The sequence below is a fragment of the Pseudoliparis swirei genome, chromosome 13, assembly GCF_029220125.1.
Source record: "Pseudoliparis swirei isolate HS2019 ecotype Mariana Trench chromosome 13, NWPU_hadal_v1, whole genome shotgun sequence".
Lineage (NCBI taxonomy): Eukaryota > Metazoa > Chordata > Actinopteri > Perciformes > Liparidae > Pseudoliparis > Pseudoliparis swirei.
Genome location: NC_079400.1, coordinates 5980811 through 5994926, shown reverse-complemented (window position 1 = coordinate 5994926; position 14116 = coordinate 5980811). Strand labels below are relative to the sequence as shown.

The 14116-nt window shown below is 40.5% G+C and overlaps 1 protein-coding gene across 4 annotated transcripts in view; it reads left to right on the top strand.

Moving 5' to 3' along the window:
- The first annotated feature begins 8415 nt into the window (after nucleotides 1–8415).
- The window catches only part of LOC130204052 (paired box protein Pax-2a-like), a 30338-nt gene continuing 24637 nt past the window's right edge, over nucleotides 8416–14116 (top strand). For all 4 annotated transcript variants that reach the window (XM_056430540.1, XM_056430543.1, XM_056430542.1 and 1 more), the window contains exons 1-3: nucleotides 8416–8910; nucleotides 10491–10656; nucleotides 11263–11460. In XM_056430540.1, the coding sequence (XP_056286515.1) occupies nucleotides 8868–8910; nucleotides 10491–10656; nucleotides 11263–11460 (407 nt within the window). In that variant the 5' untranslated portion in view covers nucleotides 8416–8867. The remainder of the gene's footprint in view (nucleotides 8911–10490; nucleotides 10657–11262; nucleotides 11461–14116) is intronic.

Genomic DNA, 14116 nt, shown 5'->3' with positions numbered 1-14116 from the left:
GAAGTGACATGTGAGAGTGAAATCCAACCGAGTGTTGCGTGAGACATTTTCAGGTGACCAACATGATACTAGTAACTTTCATTGACTGAAAACACACTGTGAAAGGGTTACAGTTGAAAGATTAAAAAGCACAGGCAACTCCCTGACTGGACAACGCCGTTGTCAATCAAGGTAAACCCCGCCCTATAGCATTCCCTTCTTTATGTCATCTTGTGACCTCAGATTTGTCCTGGGGACCCTTGGACCGTCTTGACCTCCACTGCTGAAGACAGCCATTGCCATGTGGCATGAAAATCAATTGGCAGACTCTTGAAACTAGCTTGCTCTTGATTTGTGTAATTCATCAATGTGAACACCGGTGTGTCGAATATAATGCAGCGAAAGATTCAAAAAGCCTGATGAATGATGTTCATACAATTTAGAAGTGAATGGAAATCAATGGTTCTCTGGAAAGTAGGAAAACAAATAAAGGCATTTAGATGTTACATGCAAAACTCATGATCTTCTTCGAAAATATAATACATTGTTATAGATCGAACTACCCAACAAGATATATATATACAGTATATATATATATATATATATGTCAATTATCACATTTTGCCACAAATAAAGCAGCTAGATTCAAATGCTGTTTACAAGTTGTGAGCTTGGTAATAATCACAAATATAGTAGCACAATACACACATTGATAGAGCAGTATGACTAGGACCATTCTGCATAATGAGTACTTTTGAAGCTTTTGTACAGTTTGTACGGAGAGGTGAAGTCTTGGATAAATGACTTCCACGTGTAATGGATATTTACACATTTGACTCAAGTATAGAGTCCTAGTTTCACCGTGAATAAAGAGCAACCTGAAGGTGAACCAACTCAACAAAGACGACGAGGATTGTGGGATACGTGAAGCCTCTGAGTTGCGATGAAAGCTGAAGGCCGCTGTGTTTTTTTATTGATGCCGCTGAGTGAAACGTGCCAATACCCAGGCTATACATCGCAACACCGTCACACAGTGCATCATTCAACAGATCCATAAAACTGACCACATTTTAATGACAAATGCGCTGATCTGAGATAAGTATAAATACTGTGTAATTCACCAAGGTTTCATGCCTGGTTAAGCATGTACATCTTTTGGCGGCCCACTAACTGATAGTACTTTGGTGCAATATTTCAGAGCACATCAACATTCGGGTGAAATTAACTCTGATGTGTGAGCAGACCCGGGTCCAGCACTCCAAACTGTCTCGTGATTATATCGAGATAGATGGAGCGAGTCGTGCACAAAACTCCCCACAATCTACAAGCTGTCCTGGAAAATTTAAATATGCATGAAAAAAATCCAAAAAAAAGGGAGAATCATTCTCCAATGTTTGTGCTGCTGGGAAAGAGGTAATAGGTGCAACGTGCCGAGAGTGTCTTTGGGAAGCAGTTGCTGTTCTCTTGTCTGATTACTAAATTCAGGGTTGATATACAGATGTAAATATGCTGCTTAGAAGCCCCCTCCTCCTGCTCTACAACGCCTCCCTCCCTCTTCTCTTCCATCTGGCACACAATAGTTTAAAATTCTTAATCCATGAGCAACCATTGAACATTAGTGAATTGCAAATTACAGATGTTTTACTGTCTCTCCCTCTTCTTTTTTTTCTGTTTTGATCTGTGCATCCCACTGTCACTCAGTGTCGCGTACGCATCCCTCGCTCCTCTGCCTTCATTAGACACCCTGTGCCATCATGGCACCATATGACACTGTCATCATTTGGTAATTAAACCTTTGCTCGTTTAAATATCAAAAGCTGGCAAGGATGTGATCGTAAACAATGTTGCTCAAACCATATTTTCCAGACTAAATGAGAATTCAAGCAACATTATGCCAGAGATTAAGGTTTTTTTTCTTCTTTCTATCTTCACTTGGAGCAAAACAGAAATGAAAAAGAAACATTGGAAAAATGAAATAGCTGCTCTCGTGCCAAACATATCAGACTGTCACGCATTAAAATTCATAGAAGAGATATTTTATTTAAAGCACAAAACAATGCAATTTAGAATAAAAACTCTAGCTTTGTGTCAATTTGTGTGATCAATAAAGTATACATTAATAAATGAATGTGACACCAGAAAAATATGTATTTTGTACGATCGTAGTCACAGATTACAGCTCTCTTCTTTCAGTCCAGAATGAAACAGTAGTAGTAAACCAGTAGCTGACAACTTCTAACACCAGTATGTGCATAACGTCATGGTGGCAGAGGGATCTTTAAATTCCACATTTAAATGTTGAGCACAGGACATAACATCAGTGTTGCACTCTTCTATCCCCTAAACACAGTTATGTGCTTGATCATGTTGGACCACCGGACAATAAAATCTCGCTTGGGGAGAAGCATCACCATCTCCCAGATTCTCATCTGAATTCACACAGGCCTCCATCACTGGAGATTTAGCCAAATGGCTGTGGAGAGGAGGAATGCCCGAACCATTACAAGCCACACTACTGGCTTTTTATTGCCACTAAACAATCTTCCTTGGAGCCGTCCTTTAGCATCTACCTCCTGAGCTCGAGCTGGTGAGAAAGTGCGTGGGAGGAGGCCATTCAGTCACGTTATGGCTTTCCATAGATCAAGGTCACAATTTTCATGATCATTACACCACTGAAGGTGACAGGAAGCATTTACAGAAGTGATCAGGAGCTTATGTGGGAGTTGCTCATCCGTAGATTTCTGGGGAGAGGAATATATGCGTACACACACAGCCTCACACACTCACACACACACACACACAAACTAATCAGCAAATGTGCAGCTGACATTCCTCATATTATCATATCATCATTAAAATGAAGACAACCGGCAAAGACAAAGAGGGGAAATTAAAGAAATCAACTTGTGTGTGTGGAAGAAAAAAACCCCACATTTGCGAGTTCAAAGCCAGCCACCAGGAGGTGACTGCTACATTATGCATTCACATGCCATAGGCTAACACATGTCAGCGGCCCGCTGGACAGAAGCTCTGTTTCCCATATTGCTGACATGTGATTGGAAGCTGTTGGCTGTCTGGTTGGGACAGAGGCAGCTGGCGGGACACCTCCGAGCCGCCTCGGGCTGCACACACACACCCACACACCCACACACACACACCGAAGGATCCAGACGTGGGATCAGCTTCTCCCACGGTGATGAACCCAGGGCCTTGAGGGAGGACTGGTGTGTGCTGCCTATATCCACCGGAGGAGAGGCTTCTCTGGTGGCTGTTGTAGATTGAGATTGTTTTTATTTGTTTTGTGACTTGTTTCTATAAATTATTAACATAGAAAAATTAAAGAAATGTCATAGTTGAATATCAGGATGAACTTCCGTGTAAAAAGTTAAGATACATCCCTCACACAATATTCCTGACTTTTTTCCAATGCCCTAAATATGTTTTACTGTCACGCCTCTTCATGCCTTTGTTAAGTTCCAACCAGAGGGGAACACATTTAACTATTCATGTGGAAAGTTTGATGGGGGAAGAGAAGCCCTTGTTCCCAGTACAATAAATGCAACACAGAGAATACTTTGGAAAATGACAGAATACAGTCCTATTTTTAATCCAGCACTGCAGGGCATATTTAACAATTACATGCAAATCTGCATAATGAATGAGGAGCAAGTGTGTATTCTAGGTATTTGGCTCTTAACTTAGTGTGTTAAAGCATGGGAGGTGGAAAGACAACGTGTGGGAAATATTTTGAATATTTATGGTAATATTATTTTATTTCTTTTCTTGGATAAGAAAAAGAGAAAATATGATGCTGAAAATATCTTTTGTCCAGTAGAAAAAAACAGCTCTTAATCATGATAATAATAACTATGACAATGATAACAATAATAATATGGAATGTTACTTTTTTGTAATTTGGCTTTTTTTCACGTTTAAATGCAAATGAGATGTTAATTTTTCTTAATGATTTGCTGTACCTGAGGCATGGAAAAGCTCGGAAACTCAACTGTCTGACTGCTTTTGTGCTCAGGGTATGAAAAGTAATTTAACAAAGTGTTTTCTAATCAAAGGGATGTAACCTGATCTCACTTGCATTTGGATCTTTAATACAATACAAAATCACTAGAACCACCCAGTCCACGTGTGTGTGTGCGTGTGTGCGTGTGTGCGTGCGCGCGCGCGTGTTGTGGACAGACTAATGACGGGACAGATCCTCAGCTGAACAGCCATCCTGCCAACATGCAGATATCAGAATCACTTAACTCGTTTTAAAGAGTGCGAGCAGCTAAAAGGTCTTTCCCGCGTGTGTTTTATCATCTGAAATATGACTCTGAACTTCCGCTTTGAAGTTTACGTCTATTCTTAATTTGTGGGATGATTCCCATTGAAAGACAGTAAACGGTTGAATCGGCTGCATTAATTGAACTGACACGTTTATTTACAAGTGAACTTCAAAAACTGTTTTAAATATCATGTCATGGCAGCAAATTGCCCCATGGAGCCACAAATAGAAACGAAAAGCAGACGTGGTTTTATATTACAGTGTTTGAATTCACCCTTTAAAAATGTATGTCAGCTTTTAAAATGTGTTCCACAAACCAAAACAGCATTTTCAGATTAAAATAATTGGGTTTACCCACCAGCACATTCCTGGAATACGACTAAAATGAAATAAATAAAAGGAATATTAATATGTGAGATGGCCTGGTAGATCATCTCAATGTCTCAATTCTGCCAGTCATGTGAAATAAAGTTAATGATGTATGTGTGGACTTTGTTAAAGTCAGAAAATGCACAGTTTTGACATAATACATGTTATAACATTCATTAACAGAAAATATTTGCATTGCAGCCTGACAACTAAAACAACGATTGATTACAACAATGCTTATAATAATCCTATAATATAATTAGAATTTGAAGATATTACTGGGAAATTGCTGGGGACATTATATCATAGCATACATCTACAGAATAGTGATTTTTCGTTATGAAATGCTGAAGAGGACCAATGGGTGGGTGTTTAAATCAATAGGCCACCTTCTTAGGGTTATAATGAGTTTATAACTCTGCAATATTCAACATACAATCCGGTTTTAGTGCATTGTACACGAAACAGACGCTGAAATAACTGACGAAAAACAATAGAAAATATATTTTTTTAAAGCATTATTTCCTGTATGATCCTCCACAGAACAAATACACATATAAATAAATAAATGCAACTAATGATAAGAAACATAGATCACGTTGTAATTTTACATTTAAACGAGGGGATCAATGGAAAACAGTTGTAATGATCCAATTAATTATGGGCAAAATTAAAAGCAAGTGCAAAATCAATCTTTCACGGTGTCGAGGATGGAATCAAATTGATGCTCCATCTGTTCACGCCAGCAAAGACGTGTAGCCCGGGAGTATTTAGCTGCTCGCTGCTGGAGCACATGAAGACATGAGGAAATCCAAAATACAGTGTCAAGAAATGTGTGTGTTAGTGTTATAGATTAAATGTAGGTGGAGGCTGCAGCTGAACTCCTGACTCCTCCCGTTTCATTCAAAAATATAAGACCTACACTTGTATAAGTATTACTCATTTGCATGCATAGGAGCAAGGTTTAATTATTTATTTGTTACACATTTTAGTCAAATAAAGAGCACCACAAGACGTACAATATATTATGTATTTTAGCACGCAGGGTCATTTACATGTTATCATTCTCCGATATACCGAATGTGCAAATATTCCAAAATCAGCCTTGATGTCGCCACACATCCCATAACTCTCCTATAACAAGACCCCTCCCTTCAATCGAAAATGATTAATATTCAACTTACAACCAGTAGTGTCAGCTCCCCTCGCAGGGAAACTCAGATCGATTGGTGACGTTGGAACAACGCGAGAGACAACCAAGCAGAGTCTAAAGGGGAGGAAGAAAAAACTCAAACATTAAACGACACTAGCCTCTCCCCCCTGTAGAAATCAAAGTGCTTTACCACCATCACCACACAGACGCCTCGCTCATCCTCGCCTGGAAGTGTGATGTGATGTTCGGCGGGTGGAGCTGGACCCTCGGTGCTGCTTCTTCTTATTCCTCTCCACCTCCCCCTCCTCTTCCTCCTCCATGCCACCTCTCCTCTCTCCTCGCTGCACAGGCCATTAGGAAGCGGGGCAAAAGATAAATTGCTCTCTGTCAATACATTACACCTCTCCTAATGGGTGCAGCCGGGCTCCAAAAACATTTTCCAAACTCTTGACATGCCGTGGCATCGTTTTAAATACTACGTGTCATAATGGAAATGAGTCAGTCATCTATTTAAATTCTTTCAAACTTATTTTTTATACAACTGGTGAATTCGGGCTGCTTTCTGTCTTCAGTGGTCTGATGAATAAAAGTAGACTGTCAATGATTAATTATTAAAAGGTATAACTACATTGCTGCATTGTTTAAATGTCTTTCAGGGGTCTCTGACCCCGTGTAAGCAGCTGAATGGGGCAACCCCCTTCCTAAAAAGAGAGGGCTTTATAAGGCCCATCTGACGCCACACAGCGCACGTGCTGCTCAAACAGAAAACAAACAAAATATAAACGTGAACAAATGTGTATTCGTTTGGATGTGTGGTTAAAACATTTTTTTTGTGTGCATTGTGTTTTCCACCCCCCTCAAATTGCGGGGAGCAAGAGGGCACTAGGGAGTAAACTGAGGGAGGGGGTGATGCTGGTGGTGGGGGTCTTATAGGGGGGAGAGGAGAGGGAAAAAGAATGTAGCTTTAAGGGAAATGTGCAACCGGCTGTGAAATTACAGCCTATAGTGCTACATATTGTACCAGAAGCTCACTCCAAAAACAGTAACAAAAAGAGAAATCATCCCCTAACCTGACCAGGAGGCAGAGCGCGAGATGTGGCCGTCTGCCCCTAAGAGATGCCCCCCCCCCTCCCCCAACAATACCTATAGCCCCCCAGACCCCGAAAAAATGGTCAAATGTGTGGCGAGAGCGCGTGCTAATAGCAAGGACATGGAACTGTCACCCAAAATTATGAATTGAGTCGCCTACATGTGATTTGATTATATCATTGTTTCTTAAATCATCACTGTTATTGTCCCTTTAGTTATATCAATTTTTTAAATGTATAATTTATAAATGTATATGTATTTGTTTTTGCATTTATAGAATATGTGTGTGTATAAATAATAATTGAAAATAATAATTGAAAATGTATTACAAATGCAATGTATTTATATTTAAATGTATTCTGTTAGCACAGTGAATTAAAATAACACATTTTCTTTACTTTTGAGATATTACAAATACTTGTGTAAAATATGATATTTATGGGATCCGAAACGAAACAGTTTGACTTTCACACCTCCATCACGCTTTGTTTCGTTTAAATTCCTGCAGTCAGATGACTTCATGCAGGTGTAGGCCGAGTCCTGCCTGCTGTTTAATTCTTTGAAACACCTGACATGGATCTATGGCTCATGGATTTTTGTTCCACAACAATATTTCGTCTTCTCAGTTTTATCACAAGCACTCAAGTGCAGCTCCAAGTTTTACTTTATTGGACTACTTTGGCATCGCCTTTACATTTGAGAAACTATACAGCGCCATCTACAGAAGCTAAGCGGCACTGCGTCATGCAGATCAGTTTCACCTCCACCCTCGAACCACCATCACTGCTTCCAGTTTGGACCACTGCAATCATCACACCATCAACCGGATGTAAAAAGGGCAATACCTCTGCATTTAACAGAAATGAGCACACATTTATTAACATTTTATATCGAATTAGAGCCAGAAATAAAGATAGAAACACATTATGTTATAGGCCTACTGGTTTCCAGAGCGGATATAAAAAGAGATGAGCAAAACAATTAAATACAAAGATTAAATTAAAAAGAAGGATGGAGCTAAATCCGTATTGTGAGAACAAATACAGATCCTGCATATTCCCAGAGACAGTGCAGTAAAGGGAAAAAGAGAAAGAAACACAAATACAAATATAAAAACCTCTTTCATTGATTCAAAACTTCCAGTAAGCGAGCATATCATTCACAGCAGTTTTAATGACTAATAAAGTAGTATTTCTTACTCCGAATCCATTCCCTATTTATCGCCCTCCCCTTCCTGCCGGAGTGTCAGACCCAGAGACCTCCTCATTTGGACCCCCGATTTATTTTTTATTTTTTTATTTTTGCGTTAGCGAATCACAAAGTGTTGGCATATATTGCCTTTGTCTGACAAGTCATCCATAAGCAAAAGGGGGGGTCTGCAGAGGGGAGGAGAGGAGGGTGAGGGGGGGGGGGGGGTGAGGGAGAGAGAAGAGGGGAGGGTTGCAGCTTTTAGAACCACAGACACAGAGGGAGGCTTCATTCCCAGCCCAAAGATCCAGCATAACGCATCCGGCGCCGAGGAGAAACCCGACGTGTGTGCGCGCATGTTTCCTGCGCCGCCAGTTTGACGCGTGAAATCAAGGCCACCGGGATTGAGGAGATACCGGGCCCGCGGCACGCTGGACCTCAACGTTTCGTTTTCAAGAAGCTGATCGCTGGCATGCTGTGAGACTTACCTCTGATCACCCGAGGCTTTAAAAAAACACACACAAAAACAATACCGACAAACTAACCACCGGCCGTGTTCCCGAAACAATCCTCCGGTCATGCAGCGCACCTGCCAGACCTCCGCTCCCGGACCGGACTGTTGAAGAAAAAGACAAGGCAACTTTTGGGGGAAGAAGTTGCCATCAGCTCGGTCGTCGAAGCGAGGGTGGAGGGGCCAACTAAGTCCCTCCATCGAGTAGAGCCACCTTTTTTTCTTCACATTTTCATACTCGATAGGACGTCGAAACGGCGGCTTCAGTTGATTATCACTCTTTCCTTTGCTATCCAATGGATATTCACTGCAAAGCGGACCCCTTCACGGCGATGCACTGTAAGTAGCATAACCCGACTGTACCCGCAGCTTTGACACCGAGATGCGGATCGAAATATGTAGAAGAATGTGTCATTTGTGCATGTTCCAAAAGGCCTGCAGCAGAACGCATATGCAGGGAGCTTTATGAGCCAAGCGCATTGTGGAGCACGGATGCAGTAACTGCATGAGCAACATGGAAACATCGGGACAATAGTGGACTAAATCGTTTTATGTCGGCAAATTGCAGCCAATGTTTTGCTTAAGTCACCTGTGCAAATATAATGAAGGACAGCATTACTTCTGTACACATGCAACGATGTGCAGAAATTAAACTTGTCATTGTAAACAAAGAGCATGCGTTTTGCAGCAACTCTGTAATTTACACGTGTATCACTCCAGCTTCCCGCGCAGGGTGTATGTGTGTGCGCGCATGTGTGTGTGTGTGTTTGTGTGTGAGTGTGTGTGTGTGTGTATACAGAGAGAGAGAGAGAGAAAGAGAGAGATAGCGTGTGTGTGTGTGTGTGTGTGTGTGTGTGTTTGTGTGTGTGTTTAGGCCTGATAAGTCAGTTACACATCGATTATTTAATTTATTCAAATAATACCAATACTCTGAGGTCTGTGAGTCCAACATAAGTCCACATACAGTACTTGTTTTTTGGTGAATGTGTGTGAATTATTGATGAACTCTTGGTTTACTAAATAAAATGTAATATGAGTAATCAAAGCTCGTTCAATTATTTAAAATTACCGTGCTGGGGAAATGAGGGAGCTTGTAACGTAATAGCCATAACATGAGCCGTGGAGCTGCTGAGAAAATATTAGGTCCGTTAGAAACTTTGAAGTTCTGGAGACCAACATTAATACAAATAAATACAAAAGCAAAATGACACAGACTGTTGTGGGGCAATGCAGGTTGGATTTATTTTAACTAAATTAACAGTGTCATGTCATATGCTGATTGTTGTTCAGTATTTTTATCCAATCTTGTTTTATTTGATTACAAAAATATTATTATAAAGACATAATTCTTATTAATCGTAATGTCAGATGCATTGTTTTAAACACAAAAGGTACCAATGCAAGCCAACAAGCATTGACAAAAACGAACAGATAAATAGGTCAAATCTTCAGCTCCAATGTTCATTGTTGCTTCGATCAAAAAATACAAACATATATTCATTATGGACACTTGCTGTGATCATCTACTCTTCACTCACCAACATACCCAAATCCAATATACCCATTCATTATTTTTGAATTATTTGAAATAATGGTGAATGACTGACACCATATTCATATCATGTTCATGCTGTATTTATAAAACGTTTAAAACGCATACAAATAAGGTGCCTGTATAATATTTTAAAAATAATAAATGTCTTCTTTGTGTAATGCTCAAGTGCAGCATTTCGTGCATCCTTAAAGGCTTCCTCACAATATACCATAAATACATGCTCATCCACCTGCTCCACCAAGGAAGCGGACCTTCACTTTAGATTTGCGCTCCGCTATAATTACTAAACCAACTCACCTGCCTCTCCGATACGACCTTATGTAATGTTACGCTCCTGCATGTGCTGCTGTTGTATCCCACGTAGGGCACGGGGGTGTGAACCAGCTCGGCGGGGTGTTTGTGAACGGCAGACCCCTCCCGGACGTGGTGAGGCAGCGGATAGTGGAGCTGGCCCACCAGGGCGTCCGGCCCTGCGACATCTCCAGACAGCTGCGGGTCAGCCACGGCTGCGTCAGCAAGATCCTGGGCAGGTGGGTGAACACTCTCCGGACAAGCCCTGCAGCCAGGTACACTCTGCTGGGTGCGGGGGAGGTGGATGGATATGTGCACGATGTACAGTGGTGGAGGTGGAGGAGAGAGCTCAACCTACACAACTCAGCTCAGCTTTTAATTCTTAAATACACTGACTCATATTTTAGTCGTCCTAAATTACAGAATATGTATGCATTTGGAAGGTTAGTGGAGTTCAGGTGGGCTTCTCCTCCATTTTGATGTTTACTGAAAAGATTCAATAGGAATTTTACAGACCTATTTTGCCGTGCATGCGCTCATGCGTTTTCCTTGCATTTTTTAAAAGAAAATATGTGTTTGTTTTGAGACATCATGGACATTTGAAAACGCAAAGTAAACTCATAAATCCGCAAAATGTGATGTTTTGCTGAAATGAAAAGTTGACTTTTGGAGACTTTCTTGTAAAAAAAAAAAAAGTAGTTCTCAGAATCAATAACTCTCCAGCCTATGTGTGTATCAATGCTTTTAAAATGATATGATACGCTTATCTTATGGGAGGCATAGGTACAATTGCGTCTTAAAAATGGTAAGCTATCATTGGAGAATGTTTATTTTTATTATTGCAGATACTACGAGACTGGCAGCATCAAACCAGGTGTGATTGGTGGCTCGAAACCGAAAGTGGCCACGCCAAAGGTGGTGGACAAAATCGCAGACTACAAGAGACAAAATCCAACCATGTTTGCGTGGGAGATCAGAGACAGACTTCTTGCAGAGGGCGTCTGCGACAACGACACCGTCCCCAGCGTCTCGTCCATTAACAGGTAGGACACGACAATTACAATGTAATTACATATTTGAAAAAAATAAAATGTTATTGCAAATTGAGTTTGGTTTAAACACCGGGCTGTATGTAAACACTCTTATGAATAAATAATGTACAACCGTGTGTCTGTGGTAAACGCACCACAGCAGACTATTGTTGGAGCAACTTTGTGTTGCCCGGCGCGCCGATCGTGCGCGAGGCTGCTCGCGGTCTCAGAGGTGCAATTCAATCTTTCAGACCGAACTCCCTCAACAATCAGCAGTACATCCAGGACTGAGTGAATCTGTCGAGATGAAAACCGATCAATATTCTGTGACCAGATCCCGTGGCGCTATAAAGCAGGCCAATTTTCTTTAGCACATCTAATGTGCTGCACACAGAGAGCAACACGGCTGCCTTTTCAGGATTTTATTTTGAAGAAAAACGGAATTAAAGGGGAAACAGATTTCGTGAAATATTGCACCTATAGTGAAAATAAAGTGAATAATAAAACATATATAAAGAAGAAAAAAACACATCCCGTTTATGAATAAAACTCGTAATATTTTAAATCCTCGCTGTAAATAATAATGATGATGATCATGATGATGCAGGAAAGTGCAACATCAATTTTGCTTTGATTGTGGCTTCAAAACACCTTTTAGCAGGTAAACTATTTATATTTAACATCTCAATAATCATTATTTTTTCTACAATTCTTGAGTTTTCTGAAAGGAATTTGTATACAGCACCATAGTAATAGAGTGGCAGCTCCACAGGAGGACCCAGGACACCACCACCCTTACCCCTCTTCACCCCCACCCCCACCACCACCACCAGAAATCCCTGGTGATGAACTTTGGTTAAGAGGCACTGTTCCATAGAGCCAGCATCAGCATTACATTTTAATGAGCTGATGGGAGAGCATGGACAGCTCCACACAAGACATCTTTTAAATAGAGAAAGGGCTGAAGAAATTCATTTCATGCTTCGTGGCTGCTTAAAAAGCCCTCTTTAAGGAGGCTCAGACACATGTATGTGATAAATTCAAAATGTACATTAATATCATTAAAAGAGGCATATAAAGTTGTTTTTTTCATTTCCAATTAAAGCTTTCTATTTTGAACCATGGTGGTGATGGTGGGGAGGGGAGGGGGGGCTTATGTGTCTTTGTTTATGTGGGAAATTAAATTCTGAATACAAAGAAATGTAATTCTATCAGCCAAATATGAGAGCTATACTTTGAATTTCTATTACGGCTTAATGCTGAATATTCTTTCTTTTTTTGAAGCGGAAGGGAAGATTTCAATGTGTTGCTCTGTGCAACACACACACACACACACACAGAGCACACACTCAAATGAGTCGCATTTGTTTCGATTTATCCAGAGCTTAATATTTCGATACATTTCAATGAATTTCTAAAGGAGCAGTCTGCAAAGAAAAAGAAAAAGAAATCAATGAAAACATCTTCAGTGCTGTAGCATGCTGCAGATCAGCTGACGCTACTACAAGTGTTTTTGAAATAACAAGAAAAAGTGTCTTCAAATAAATGACGAGAAGTGTTAAATTGTTGAGTTTCCCCAGTTAAGACAATACAGAAAAAAGCGAAGGACTGGAGCCCAAGACTTTTCCAGTTGGATGATTCTGAGTGGAGCCAGTCGTGTTTCTGAGGCAGACAGTCTGACCTCAGGACTGTTGACAAAAGACGATGCTCAATTTAAACACCTTTCGCCTGCATGCATTATTAAATGCTCCAGAGATAGTGTTGTACTACAAGTCAGGGCCACCACAACCAACATGTAATGCTACCCTGTTGGTAGACATCAAAATAAAAAAAGGTCCTCAATGGTGCTCGATATTATTGATTCAGAAAGAAAGCAATTTTAATATTTCTTCAGGGGATTTCCAGCAACAGCCAAGTCATTAATTCATTCTCCCAAATTGCTTATTCAATATCAAGAACATGGATGCCAAATAAAGCCTTTGAATTTATGTCGCACACACAAGTCAAGGGGTCGAATAACTGTTATGGGGAGAAGTGAAAAAAATTAAAACGTCAATATGCGTTCTCTGGAAATGCTCGTTGTTAGGTAGCTTTGCCTCAAAGGGGAGTTTTCTCTCTTTTCCTTTTTTAAATTTGTGACAGTTGGATTTTTTTCCTCTGAAGCCTTCTGGTACCTACAGTTACATCAATAACCCAATAATGTGATGCATTTCAGGATAAAATGTATAAAACATAATATATATTGCTTCCAAATTATTTTATCTGAGCCTGTGAATATTTTCATTCCACTGAAATAAGAAATGAGAACAAAGAAACTAAATCTGAATTGTGCATAGAGATCCCCCTTAAAAGGCTCCACAGTCCTCACCCCACCTCTTTGTGCTCTAAAATAGCTCTCATGGCATACATGATGAATAGTTTGAAAGTTTACAAATTATTGTGACAGCTCCCTTTCTTCCCAAGTGCCATTCAGATTAAAGGAATCTAATGCTGGCGTAAGCTTGTGCAAGGCAATAAGGAACTATTGCTTTCCTGTCACATATAATTTATAGCTTTCTATTTGCATCTGTTTGCCCGTGTGACTAATCCCCAACTTTTTCTCCCCCAAGCCCCGATCAATACAACCTCATCCGCAATGGCACATGGGGGCCGCTTGCTCTACAGAGAT